Source organism: Argopecten irradians, chromosome 8 (genome assembly GCF_041381155.1).
Source record: "Argopecten irradians isolate NY chromosome 8, Ai_NY, whole genome shotgun sequence".
NCBI classification, from domain to species: domain Eukaryota; kingdom Metazoa; phylum Mollusca; class Bivalvia; order Pectinida; family Pectinidae; genus Argopecten; species Argopecten irradians.
This window is the reverse complement of record NC_091141.1, coordinates 19,349,865-19,363,915: the sequence shown is the minus strand read 5'-3', so window position 1 is coordinate 19,363,915 and position 14,051 is coordinate 19,349,865. Positions and strand designations below refer to the sequence as shown.

The following is a 14,051-nucleotide window of genomic DNA, read 5'->3' as shown; positions in this document are numbered from 1 at the left end:
GACATACACGCTAATTTTTCTAACTTTGTATATTTTATATAATATGAAATAACTGAGCTGTTATTTGTAGATAACGGGCCCGTACTTATGGTAGAAACAACTCACGTGATATTGTTAACCGAAGTAGGTCAAAGTTCTGTATTTACTTGTACGTAGACCTACTTCCGGTTGAACTACTTTCATTTTCGCCCAGCTCTCAAGACTGACGATTGGGACAGTTTGGTGTCAAAATGGCGCTTGATTCATTTGATGTAGCCGAATTCGATCGACTTTTAACTGCAAATGAATTTGGGAAGAAAATAATTTACAAGGATGTAACGGAAACAACTATGGATGATGCTCTGAAGGCAGCACATGAAGGTAAACAATCTATGTAGTGTTTAGTTTACTACCGACAGACTTGATGACTAGTCCTAGTTATTATAACCTGCTGTCAAAAAACTGTGCCATTTAGCTAATATGCATTAATAATACATGTACATAAAGTCATGATGGAAACTTTTTTTCATTTAGACATATCTTACAGTTTGTATATATATGTAACATATAACCTATATTGGCACACGTTTTTCTTATTTTTAAGCATCTATTTGTCAGATTGCAATATAATTCCAATTTTTGTACCAATCTCACAAATAGAGCCTATCATCTGTCTGTTGGTCTATGTTTGGAATTCTTCCTGCACGTGTTTCCATAAATAGCATCCTTGGATACAGGTCTGGAGCGCACCTGTTATCAACCAGGTGCGGGTACCCAGATTGGCACACCCAGGTAGAAATAGTGAGCATTGAAAAATATCGCGATATTTCAAATATAAATCGACTTTTATTGAAACTACAATACAAATATCAACAATTAATGCCATTGAACAATTTTCTCCATATGTATTTTTAGAAAGATTGACGTCAAAATCAATGTTGTCAATAGGCAGGTAAATTTTCATCTTTATGGTTATCACTTGCCTTTCTTACATGATTTTAACGACAATATTCATGCATATTTTGCCTTTTTAAGCTTTGTGTGTGTGGTACTGTTAAATTAACATATAAATGGCATAAGGGAAGTAACTCTTGGATTTATAAGTGCTATTCGAGCGCACCTTTGTTTCATTTCGCATGCGCACATTATCGCAGATGAAAATTTCCATTCTAGAAAATCGACATTTATGGAGGATAAAACAGCTTTGAACTATGAAACTACCAAATAACTGACAACTAAATTGATTAAATTTGTATTCTAGACATAGTTTATACCATTTCCCCACTTTTTAGAGCAGACTTTTGAGCGAAAAGAGGAAACTAGAGTCATCGCACGGTGCAATATTTACCGTAACACTTGATTTCAGGTATTTTCTCAAGTTTATCTCTGTACTAAATTCCTCCTAGCTATGGTCATATGGAAATATCACCATTAAAATATTTCATGATGATCAGGGAATAATTATAGCAACAGCTAAAAGAAAATTTCCAAAGTGAATTAAAACGGAAGCATTATTATCAAAAAGTGTGCCATTTTGGGTAGCGTGCCAATTTGGGTTACATGACGTTACAGTTTGTATATATATGTAACATATACACTATATATTAATGCATTATAGTATAGAAAATTATATTTGTAACTAAAAACTGCACGTGTACGACATGTACATATTGCGTGTGTTAAGGCCTTATTAAGGCCAACCACATCCCTTGATCTGTTGTGGTATCTTTTTTTAGTAACAGACACCCAAGTTCATATAAAATTAAGTAGTTGCCCATCCATTAGGCCAAAAAAATGTCTGTTTAGGGTTACCTGACCGACCCTAATTTTTTACCTCAACCCTGATTTTTTTTCCCACTTTTCTACGAAAACAATATTAGAAGTCTGGATTTCGATCTCAGACACCTGTTCAGACCATTATTTTAGAGTGAAAAGAAAAAAAAAAAAAAAAAAAAAATCCTCCTGACCTACCTACCCTGTTTTTTTGCCAATTCACCCTAAAAAGAACTGTTTTTTTCTTTGGCCTTATTAAAACACATTTAAATGTTGTCATGCAGTTCTATCTATACATGTAATATTCCATACTAATTTAATGTAATTATACATTAACTTAAGAGCACTATGGAAAAATTCAATGTAGAAATAGTACACTTTCAGTGATTTTCTTAATCAATAATTTCAGGGGACTGTACCATTTGAAATTTGAAAAACACTACATTGCAACTGTCTTGAAACATGGATATTTTATAGAGTTTTTCTTAAGTTTGGAAAATATTCACATAAAATTGGAAGAATACAGCAAATGGGGAAAGGGACCTTTATTTTGCTCAAAAATTGTACCTAAAAACATCACTGACTTTGTAATCTTCTGATCCCATTAATGACTGTTCTGAACTGACTGTAAAATCTACTAATATTATAGAGCATCTGTCAAAATTGTCATTTCTTGATAAAATTGAAATTACTTTTAAAAATTACAAATTACACTTCATTATAGGGACCCCAAATGGCACTGCGATTATGGCTGAAAAACAGTCGAAGGCCAGAGGAATGAAGAACCGCAAGTGGAATGCACAGAATACAGGGAATATATACATCTCTTATGTCTACCACAGGGAGGCTGTCCTCGAGGTATAAACACATTCAGATAACCAAGGAATGCAATATGTCAGTAAATGATTAGTGATAACCAAGGAATGTAATATGTCAGCCAATGTTTGGTGATGACCAAGGGATTCACTGCTTTGTTTGCTATATAAATTGAATGAAATATTGTTTACATGAAGTACCCCTGAGTCAGTTCTATATTACCCGGTAGTTAGAGCATGCTTCAATTGGAAATAAGTATTAATATTAAAATGACTGATAATTTAAGTACTCTGATCAACTGAAAAATTTGGTTTTGGGAGAAAGCTATCTATTTGAAATTCAAGTTCATCTTGGGGTTAAATCCCACAAAGTGTTTGTCAGTATTGGAATTATCGCTAAAACATGTAACAGGAAAGGAGAAAATGCAGCATCTAAACCACGGACCGCCGAACACTAGCCGAATGCTCTGCTACTGTGCTACCTGGTCACCAATGATCGACCCATTCCAATTCTGTTACATTCCTCCCTCCCTTTTCAAAGTCTACGCCCTCAAAGACACACATGACCCTTATATCACCACTGTGGGTATTTTACTAGTAGTTAGGCACCAAGTTAGTAACAGAAGAGGAGAAAATGCAGCAGCCAGACCAGGATACAAACCCAAAGGCCCTCAAACACTAGCCAAATGGTCTTCTGCTGAGCTACTTGGTCACCAATGACTTTATTTCGTAAATTTTTATTGGTCCTGGAAAATTTCCAGAAATCATCTTAGTTCTGCTCTCGCGGGTCTTTATTCAGTTTTCAACCATAGACTCCCAATTTGTAGTTATTACCAGAGATTTATAGTGTTAAAATTTATGCTATTTTAGGATCCGAGACGCGATGAATGTCTAATGGAGGTGTCCGGGGCGCTGGCTGTCTTTATGGCCCTGAAGGATATTGGAGTGGAGGATATCAACATCAAGTGGTTAAACGATATCTGGGTCAGAGGTCATAAGATGGCGGGAATACTAGTAGAGGATAAAGGGCCACTACCAGGTAAATCTGTCAGAGGTCATAAGATGGCAGGCTACCAGGTAAGTCTGTCAGAGGTCATAAGATGGCAGACTACCAGGTAAGTCTGTAAGAGGTCATAAGATAGACCACTACCTGGTAAGTCTGTCAGAGGTCAGAGGTCATAAGATGGACCACTACCAGTTAAGTCTGTCAGAAGATGGACCTCTACCAGGTAAGTCTATCAGAGGCCATAAGATGGTGGGCTACCAGGTAAGTCTGTCAGAGGTCAGAGGTCATAAGATGATGAACTACCAGGTAAGTCTATAGGGGCCAGAAGATGGATCTCTACCAGGTAAGTCTATCAGAGGCGGTAAGATGGATCTCTACCAGGTAAGTTTATCAGAGGCCATAAGATAGTGGACTATCAGATAAGTCTGTCAGAGGTCATAGGATGGCAGGCTACAAGGTAAATCTGTCAGAGGTCAAAAGATGGCGGGCTACAAGGTAAGTCAAATTAACGATGAGTGTTGTGTCTGATATGTGTTGTATTGAAATATATGTAGACCATTTGCGACCCATAGAGAGTGGTATTGAGGAGGTGGTCTCTATACAGAAGGCGGAACGAATATACGTACCCGGCCTACTATACCTTTCGGCCGGGTACGAATTGGTCCCTATGTGTCGTAGTGGAGCAGCGCCTCCGAAAATCACTCGGGCACAATTTTCTATACTTTGTTGTAGGTTTCCGATTATTTCATGCGTATACAAGGATTTACATAATGTTGTTATCCTAAAAAAACATAACTAACATTCTAAATATCAACTGTACCGCTCACAAGACGTCAAATTCATAATTTGAAGACTTCCGGTATATATTCTCTTCAGAAAGGCCTTCATATGTATATGTAAAAAAATAATGTCTAGCTGAGAATTTGATATTTTATACGGTTCAGTTTTATTGTCTAGTAGGTAAGCGATATAAAACAAAAAAGATAAAATGCATGCAAACGTTTTATAATGGTTTGCATAACAATTTCTTTGCTCCATTAGCAGTAATAGGCACCAATTGTAGCTCTAAAGACGACATCATTATCTGTCTAAAAGTCTTATTGAGGAGGTGGTCTCTATACAGAAGGCGGTTGCAGGTTTGGTTTGGTTACAGATGATACTTCCAGTAATAAAAATTATTATTTTTAAGTACATCACCATTGATTGTCTGTCACTTTTTCCATTACTTTTTTTCATTCACTTTAAGATTTTGGCAAATATAAACCAATTTCCTATTATTAAAGGCACAAATTTAGTTCGATTGTAATTGGAAATTTCTGAAAAATTCTGTTTTCTTTTCTATACAAATAATAAGATTCAAGTGACATTGAGCATTAATGAATGTGTAAATGCATAAATTGTGAGACTGGCTACAAAAGGGCAGGAGATGACTGTTAATGGGAAAAAAAATTTCTTGTCTTTCAAATAGCTGATGAAACAAAACGCCTGTGTATCGTTGGTATTGGTGTCAATGTGAATGCTGATGTACGCAGACACCCAGAGCTTCATATGATATCCACCAGTGCTCGAAGTCAGCTACACGGGAATATGGTCAACCGAGAGCTGTTCCTGGCTAAAATGAGCAAATACCTGGAAGAGTTCTTGCCCCTTAAAAAGGAAGATTTGTTTGAGAAGGCGATAAAATACCAACTGTTCCAGCTGGGTGATCCAGTTAAGATCCACAGTGAGTTAAACACCAAGGTGACAGATGGGACTCTAGTGGAATTTCTGGACAACTGGTCAATCAAACTTAAAGGTACCAAATTCAGATAAGAAATACAAGTAAATGAAAATCAAAGAATCAATGCAGAAGTGTTGATATATGGTCAAGGAAATAAAATGTAAAACTCTTTATGGAATTTTATGAATTTTTTATGTTAGGAATATTTATCTGTATATGTATAGATGAGAGTGGTGAAGTGTGGACAGCTATTCCTGACCATTACTCCATACGACCTTGTTCGACCTCTACTGTGTATGTGTACAATGGGAGGATAACCTGTCCTTGGAGCTCCTCGGCCCTTCTCCGATGTCTGTCGTCACTGGTGGACACCACATACACCACCGTTACCTTCCTTAGTGATGCCAAGATGAAGGAAGGTTTGTGTCTATCTACTGTAATACCTGACAGTTTGGTGTAATGTACATAAATTACTAAGAGTAAAAATAAAGTATTGCTATAACAAATCCCATGGGACTATAAGTTAATTAAAGTCATAGGCTGATTGCACCCAGAATCAATGTAGATACTAAGCTTAATCACAAATTCCAAAAGTCGGCAACCATGTCTTATTTCACAGATTTTCCATTATCGTCAATTAATTGTATATTTGTTCAATTGTATTTAATTTTTCTATTTCAATTGATTTCCCTTTCTGGCTCCAAGTCTCACTTTAAAACAAGACTACATTCAGCACTTTCAGAAAACAAAAGTCAGAAAGATTTGTTATAGAGCAAATATTGACTTGAAATTGTATCAAAAGATAATTTGTTATAGGTAAATTTGTTACATGTTTTTCAAAGAAGTATAAATAAAGAGAAGCCAAAACCAGAACAATGTTTAATATCTAATCCAGAACTCTCAAAAGAGGAGTTAAATGTTGAGATTTTTGTGGTTGTAGGAGTATGGAGAAAAGATGCAGCCATGTTGGCTATAGGAGAGGTGTGTGTAGACAGTGAGGGTATCAATACAGCTCACCAGACCTTCACAGAGATACTGGGCTATATACACAGTGGAGGGGCGGTGGTGATGATGGGGAACGTCTCGGGGATATTTACCTCGTACCTACAGACCCCGTCACCTACAGGTAAGTAGATCACCTTTATACTGGCCTTTGTGTCCAACAGTGGAGGGGCGGTGGTGATGATGGGGAACGTCTCGGGGATATTTACCTTGTACCCTCAGGCCCTGTCACCTATAGGTAAGTAGATCACCTTTATACTGGCCTTTGTGTCCAACAGTGGAGGGGTGGTGGTGGTGATGATGGGTAACATCTCAGGGATATTTACCTCATACCTACAGTCCCCGTCACCTACAGGTAAGTAGATCACCTTTATACTGGGCTTTATACACAGTGGAGGGGTGGTGGTGATGATGGGGAACGTCTCGGGGATATTTACCTTGTACCCTCAGGCCCTGTCAGCTATAGGTAAGTAGATCACCTTTATACTGGCCTTTGTGTCCAACAGTGGAGGAGTGGTGGTGATGATGGGGAACATGTCGGGGATATTTACCTTGTACACTCAGGCCCCGTCACCTACAGGTGAGTAGATCAACTTTATACTGGCCTTTGTGTCCAACAGTGGAGGGGTGGTGGTGGTGATGATGGGTAACATCTCAGGGATATTTACCTCATACCTACAGTCCCCGTCACCTACAGGTAAGTAGATCACCTTTATACTGGGCTTTATACACAGTGGAGGGGTGGTGGTGATGATGGGGAACGTCTCGGGGATATTTACCTTGTACCCTCAGGCCCTGTCACCTATAGGTAAGTAGATCACCTTTATACTGGCCTTTGTGTCCAACAGTGGAGGAGTGGTGGTGATGATGGGGAACATGTCGGGGATATTTACCTTGTACACTCAGGCCCCGTCACCTACAGGTGAGTAGATCAACTTTATACTGGGCTTTATACACAGTGGAGGGGTGGTGGTGATGATGGGGAACGTCTCGGGGATATTTACCTCGTACCTACAGTCCCCGTCACCTACAGGTGAGTAGATCACCTTTATACTGGGCTTTATACACAGTGGAGGGGTGGTAGTGATGATGGGGAATGTCTCGGGGATATTTACATGGTACCCTCAGGCCCCGTCATCTACAGGTGAGTAGATTAACTTTATACTGGGCTTTATACACAGTGGAGGGGCGGTGGTGATGATGGGGAACGTCTCGGGGATATTTACCTTGTACCCTCAGGCCCCATCACCTACAGGTGAGTAGATCACCTTTATACTGGCCTTTGTGTCCAACAGTGGAGGGGTGGTGGTGGTGATGATGGGCAACGTCTCAGGGATATTTACCTCATACCTACAGTCCCCGTCACCTACAGGTAAGTAGATCACCTTTATACTGGGCTTTATACACAGTGGAGGGGCGGTGGTGATGATGGGGAACGTCTCGGGGATATTTACCTCGTACCTACAGACCCCGTCACCTACAGGTAAGTAGATCACCTTTATACTGGCCTTTGTGTCCAACAGTGGAGGGGTGGTGGTGGTGATGATGGGCAACGTCTCAGGGATATTTACCTCATACCTACAGTCCCCGTCACCTACAGGTAAGTAGATCACCTTTATACTGGGCTTTATACACAGTGGAGGGGTGGTGGTGATGATGGGGAACGTCTCGGGGATATTTACCTTGTACCCTCAGGCCCTGTCACCTATAGGTAAGTAGATCACCTTTATACTGGCCTTTGTGTCCAACAGTGGAGGAGTGGTGGTGATAATGGGGAACATGTCGGGAATATTTACCTTGTATACTCAGGCCCCGTCACCTACAGGTGAGTAGATCAACTTTATACTAGCCTTTGTGTCCAACAGTGGAGGGGTGGTGGTGGTGATGATGGGTAACATCTCAGGGATATTTACCTCATACCTACAGTCCCCGTCACCTACAGGTAAGTAGATCACCTTTATACTGGGCTTTATACACAGTGGAGGGGTGGTGGTGATGATGGGGAACGTCTCGGGGATATTTACCTTGTACCCTCAGGCCCTGTCACCTATAGGTAAGTAGATCACCTTTATACTGGCCTTTGTGTCCAACAGTGGAGGAGTGGTGGTGATGATGGGGAACATGTCGGGGATATTTACCTTGTACACTCAGGCCCCGTCACCTACAGGTGAGTAGATCAACTTTATACTGGGCTTTATACACAGTGGAGGGGTGGTGGTGATGATGGGGAACGTCTCGGGGATATTTACCTCGTACCTACAGTCCCCGTCACCTACAGGTGAGTAGATCACCTTTATACTGGGCTTTATACACAGTGGAGGGGTGGTGGTGATGATGGGGAATGTCTCGGGGATATTTACATGGTACCCTCAGGCCCCGTCATCTACAGGTGAGTAGATTAACTTTATACTGGGCTTTATACACAGTGAAGGGGCGGTGGTGATGATGGGGAACGTCTCGGGGATATTTACCTTGTACCCTCAGGCCCCATCACCTACAGGTGAGTAGATCACCTTTATACTGGCCTTTGTGTCCAACAGTGGAGGGGTGGTGGTGGTGATGATGGGCAACGTCTCAGGGATATTTACATCATACCTACAGTCCCCGTCACCTACAGGTAAGTAGATCACCTTTATACTGGGCTTTATACACAGTGGAGGGGCGGTGGTGATGATGGGGAACGTTTCGGGGATATTTACCTCGTACCCTCAGACCCCATCACCTACAGGTGAGTAGATCACCTTTATACTGGCCTTTGTGTCCAACAGTGGAGGGGTGGTGGTGGTGATGATGGGCAACGTCTCAGGGATATTTACCTCATACCTACAGTCCCCGTCACCTACAGGTAAGTAGATCACCTTTATACTGGGCTTTATACACAGTGGAGGGGCGGTGGTGATGATGGGGAACGTTTCGGGGATATTTACCTCGTACCTACAGACCCCGTCACCTACAGGTAAGTAGATCACCTTTATACTGGCCTTTGTGTCCAACAGTGGAGGGGTGGTGGTGATGATGGGGAACGTTTCGGGGATATTTACCTCGTACCTACAGACCCCGTCACCTACAGGTAAGTAGATCACCTTTATACTGGCCTTTGTGTCCAACAGTGGAGGGGTGGTGGTGATGATGGGGAACGTTTCGGGGATATTTACCTCGTACCTACAGACCCCGTCACCTACAGGTAAGTAGATCACCTTTATACTGGCCTTTGTATCCAACAGTGGAGGGGTGGTGGTGATGGTGGGTAACATCTCGGGGATATTTACCTTGTACCCTCAGGCCCCATCACCTACAGGTGAGTAGATCACCTTTATACTGGGCTTTATACACAGTGGAGGGGCGGTGGTGATGATGGGGAACGTCTCGGGGATATTTACCTTGTACCCTCAGGCCCCATCACCTACAGGTGAGTAGATCACCTTTATACTGGGCTTTATACACAGTGGAGGGGTGGTGGTGATGATGGGGAATGTTTCGGGGATATTTACCTCGTACCTACAGTCCCCATCACCTACAGGTGAGTAGATCACCTTTATACTGGGCTTTCTACACAGTGGAGGGGCGGTGGTGATGATGGGGAACGTTTTGGGGATATTTACCTTGTACCCTCAGGCCCCATCACCTACAGGTGAGTAGATCACCTTTATACTGGGCTTTATACACAGTGGAGGGGTGGTGGTGATGATGGGGAACGTCTCGGGGATATTTACCTTGTACCCTCAGGCCCCGTCACCTACAGGTGAGTAGATCACCTTTATACTGGGCTTTATACACAGTGGAGGGGCGATGGTGATGATGGGGAACGTTTCGGGGATATTTACCTCGTACCTACAGTCCCCATCACCTACAGGTGAGTAGATCACCTTTATACTGGGCTTTATACACAGTGGAGGGGTGGTGGTGATGATGGGGAACGCCTCGGGGATATTCATCTCGTACCTACAGGTCCTGTCACCTACAGATAAGTAGGTCACCAGACCTTTGTATAAAGTTTTATGACAAAAAGTCTCATCCTTTGTGTTATTGGAAACTTAAACACTTGTGATTTAGTTACCACATACCTTTTATTTATTTTAGAGACGACGTGCTGCTTACAGCCAACACCAGGAGGTCCAGACACGGCCTCACCGGGTCATGTGGTCAGACTGGATCTCAAGTGTGGGGACCTCACTCAAGTATTTGGGTACCGCAATCAGATGGAGGACATCACATTCCCTGAGGAACAGACATCAGAGGTGCTAGGTAACTATGGTAACCATGAGGCAGCTGTTGTAGTGTCTACATACGGCAAGGGTTCCTGTGTACGGCTCGGTTTTAATGCTGAAGTGACGTATGTGGAGGAATGTATCCATATACCTGACACGGAGTTAAATAATCTTAGAGACACAGTTTTTATCAGAGACGAACTTCTACTTAATATCCTGAAAAGGTTTCGGTTGTGAATAAAAAGGGATTCAATATGGTGGTTTGCCTAGTAAAATGATGTCCATGATATATACGATTTAGTCACATTGTCTGATGATTTCACTCTGTTTTTATGGGGCCTTATGATTTTATTACACAAACAAGAAATGAAAGGCAGGGTTGCCATCCTCCAGAGTTGTCAAAGTTGGAGATCTCCCACCAAAGCATTGCTCAAAGTGGGAGATTTTGCGCGGTGTCATTTTATCGACATTTGCATGTTTGCACAACAATTAAAATATATATTTAAGAATTTAACCGTGTGAAGAAAAATCTGGACTTGCTGATAGTTTTGGTTGGTGAAATGGTGGGAGGAAATTATCGTAGAACGTGAGTTGGTGGGAGGAATTATCGTAGAACGTGAGTTTTCGTCTCACGTCACGTGGGATAAGTCTTCGTGGGAGAAATTCGACCCACCGAGGACGTGAGAGGTGGCATCCCTGAAAGGAGTATTTTTCACCACAATGTATCAATATGAAAATATTACTTATCAGTTTTCGTTCATTTGCTAGTAAGTATAGTACATTGTATTTATATTTTCTAGTCTAATGTGCATTGATTATTTCCTTTTGTGGATAATTTACTTGAAATTATTCTATTTTTCTGTGTTAGCATATGTCCATTCAGAATAACTTCTACATAGCAAACTTTCTTAGAAATTAAGAAACATATTTCTGATTGACTGAAGTGTGTTTGATTATAAGATGACTGCTTTGTTCAAGAGTCTAGTGCGTGTGAAATTGATCACTGAATATCCAACTTAACCTCTGAATTCCCAACATATTGCTGTCACCATGCAGGCTCCAGTTTCATGATAAGCATCCCTTATGAACCAGAAATTCATCTACTTAAAATTCTGCGTAGGAAATGATTTACAGAAATCAATTGAATAATGAAGAAAAAGTCTTTCCTTATAAATGTTTGTGAAACTTATGGACCCAGATTTGGACTTCAGATCCCTGCATTTTGATCTGAAATACAAATGAAGGAAAGCCTCTGATCTATGAACTGATTTATTACTGTGAGAAAGAGTTGTGATAGGGTTACCAGGTATTCTTATAACATCCTCAATTTATGTAAATCAGTCTAAATCAGGTTGTCTTTCAAAGCTAGCCTACTGAATGTTACAATGAATTGGTTGAGGGTATTACTAGTAACAGTTTAAAACTTTACAAAAACGTTTTGTACAAATTCATAATATAGACATGATTTTCATTTTACCCAAATTGAATACATTTAATGTTAATAAAGTCATAATATTAATCATTCCATGGTCAAAGGTCATAGTAGTTTCATTTTTCCTATGTATCCTATTAAAAGTAATTGTAAGATTGTAAGATGTTTTAGTCTGTAATGTATTCCAAGCTGTTATTTTAACCAGTGATGTCAAAATGAATGTTATGATTTTATCCTTGCTTTACTTGTGTATATTCATTAATGGTATGGTGCTACAAAGTTTACTGTTGAAACATTTTGCTTTTGTGTCAGTCACAGTTTATCCTACTGTAACATATAAGAATTCATTATATACCTTTACCATGCTTTAATTTTTGGATTAATGATGTGTCACATTATTGACAATGATCTACCTGGTGCCACATTATTGATAATGATGTACTTGGTGCCACATTATTGACAATGATGTACTTGGTGCCATATTATTGACAATGATGTACTTGGTGCCACATTATTGACAATAATGTACTCGGTGCCACATTATTGACAATGATGTACTTGGTGCCTTATTATTGACAATGATGTACTCGGTGCCTTATTATTGACAATGATGTACTTGGTGCCACATTATTGACAATGATGTACTTGGTGCCACATTATTGACAATGATGTACTTGGTGCCACATTATTGACAATGATGTACTTGGTGCCACATTATTGACAATGATGTACTTGGTGCCACATTATTGACAATGATGTACTTGGTGCCACATTATTGACAATGATGTACTTGGTGCCACATTATTGACAATGATGTACTTGGTGCCACATTACTGAAATGATGTACTTGGTGCCACATTATTGAAAATGATGTACTTGGTGCCACATTATTGAAATGATGTGCTTTGTGCCACATTATTGAAAATGATATGCTTTGTGCCACATTATTGAAAATGATGTACTTGGTGCCACATTATTGAAAATGATGTACTTGGTGCCACATTATTGATAATGATGTACTTGGTGCCACATTATTGACAATGATGTACTTGGTGCCACATTATTGACAATGATGTACTTGGTGCCACATTATTGAAAATGATGTACTTGGTGCCACATTATTGATCAGTTGATGAAGGATTAGATATAATTGTACAGATGCTGTACTTTACACTGTTCTACTGAATTGTTATAATGGTTGATTGCTGTTTAATATGTTTGTTGATTTATTGATATTGCTTTAAATTATAGGGTTTTGATTAAAAAGTAATATTTAGTATTTTAATATTTTATGTGCTTTTAGAGACAGTATACCTATATACTGGAAATGAATATAAATTGTACAAGGATAATGCTTTAAAAATGATTATAAATACCACAAGTGTTCACAATTTGACAAGAGAAGTTATACCCTGTATGTAGAGTAAAACATGTTTATAACAAATACTAACTTGGCTAGCCAAAGGTATTCAGTCCGATAGTCTCCCTGCAGGGAGAGCATCGGCCTGAATTATACCGTTGGCTAACAAAGTTGAACGAATGCACACTTACAACAAATTTATGATTATAATTCTTATTCCCTGTAAGTGTTCCTATGAGATACCTCAGTAAGTGTATAACAATAACTAAATTTTTCATTGTGTAGTTTGGTCATTAACTATATGCTTTTCTGTATTATGAACACGACATGTATGTGTTGATGATTAATAATAAAGGAAACTTGATGAACCTTGAAAATTATATCTGATGTATATGCCTTCAGCTTTTTATATACAATCCTTCTGACTGACAAAATAATCAACTTCATTTTTAAAAAATTGACATCCGGCTATGGAAATTCATGACAATCATAAATTTTGCAATATTAGGTCACCGTGACCTACTTTTCTATAAATTTTCTCATGACAATGCAAATGATCGTCCGAATATATGCATGCATTTTAAGTCGGGAGATTTACATTTGTGCTACAGCAAGCATATAAACCCCTACTGCTTAGCTGCTCACTTCTATTAAAATACTGTTTGAGTGTACATGTACCATGTAGCCGTGTACTATTTATAGACCACGGTGTCACCAAAGCCTAGCAGGTAAATCAGTACTGATGCTTCATTATTT

At 39.7% G+C, this 14,051-nt stretch overlaps 1 protein-coding gene across 1 annotated transcript; it reads left to right on the top strand.

Moving 5' to 3' along the window:
• The first annotated feature begins 8 nt into the window (after positions 1–8).
• LOC138329599 (uncharacterized) lies at positions 9–13,675 on the top strand. The gene is made up of 7 exons (XM_069276689.1): positions 9–360; positions 2,477–2,610; positions 3,438–3,606; positions 5,042–5,368; positions 5,518–5,712; positions 6,234–6,419; positions 10,376–13,675. Exons 1-7 carry the CDS (start codon positions 231–233, stop codon positions 10,738–10,740), a joined length of 1,506 nt encoding a protein of 501 aa, XP_069132790.1. The 5' UTR covers positions 9–230; the 3' UTR covers positions 10,741–13,675.
• The last annotated feature ends 376 nt before the right edge of the window (positions 13,676–14,051 follow it).

Excerpts from the sequence above, each read along its gene's own strand:
- LOC138329599 (XM_069276689.1), top strand. The coding sequence starts at position 231 with ATGGCGCTTGATTCATTTGATGTAGCCGAATTCGATCGACTTTTAACT. Across the intron at positions 361-2,476 it reads TCTGAAGGCAGCACATGAAG|GGACCCCAAATGGCACTGCG; the intron begins GTAAACAATCTA and ends ACTTCATTATAG. Across the intron at positions 5,713-6,233 it reads TGATGCCAAGATGAAGGAAG|GAGTATGGAGAAAAGATGCA; the intron begins GTTTGTGTCTAT and ends TTGTGGTTGTAG.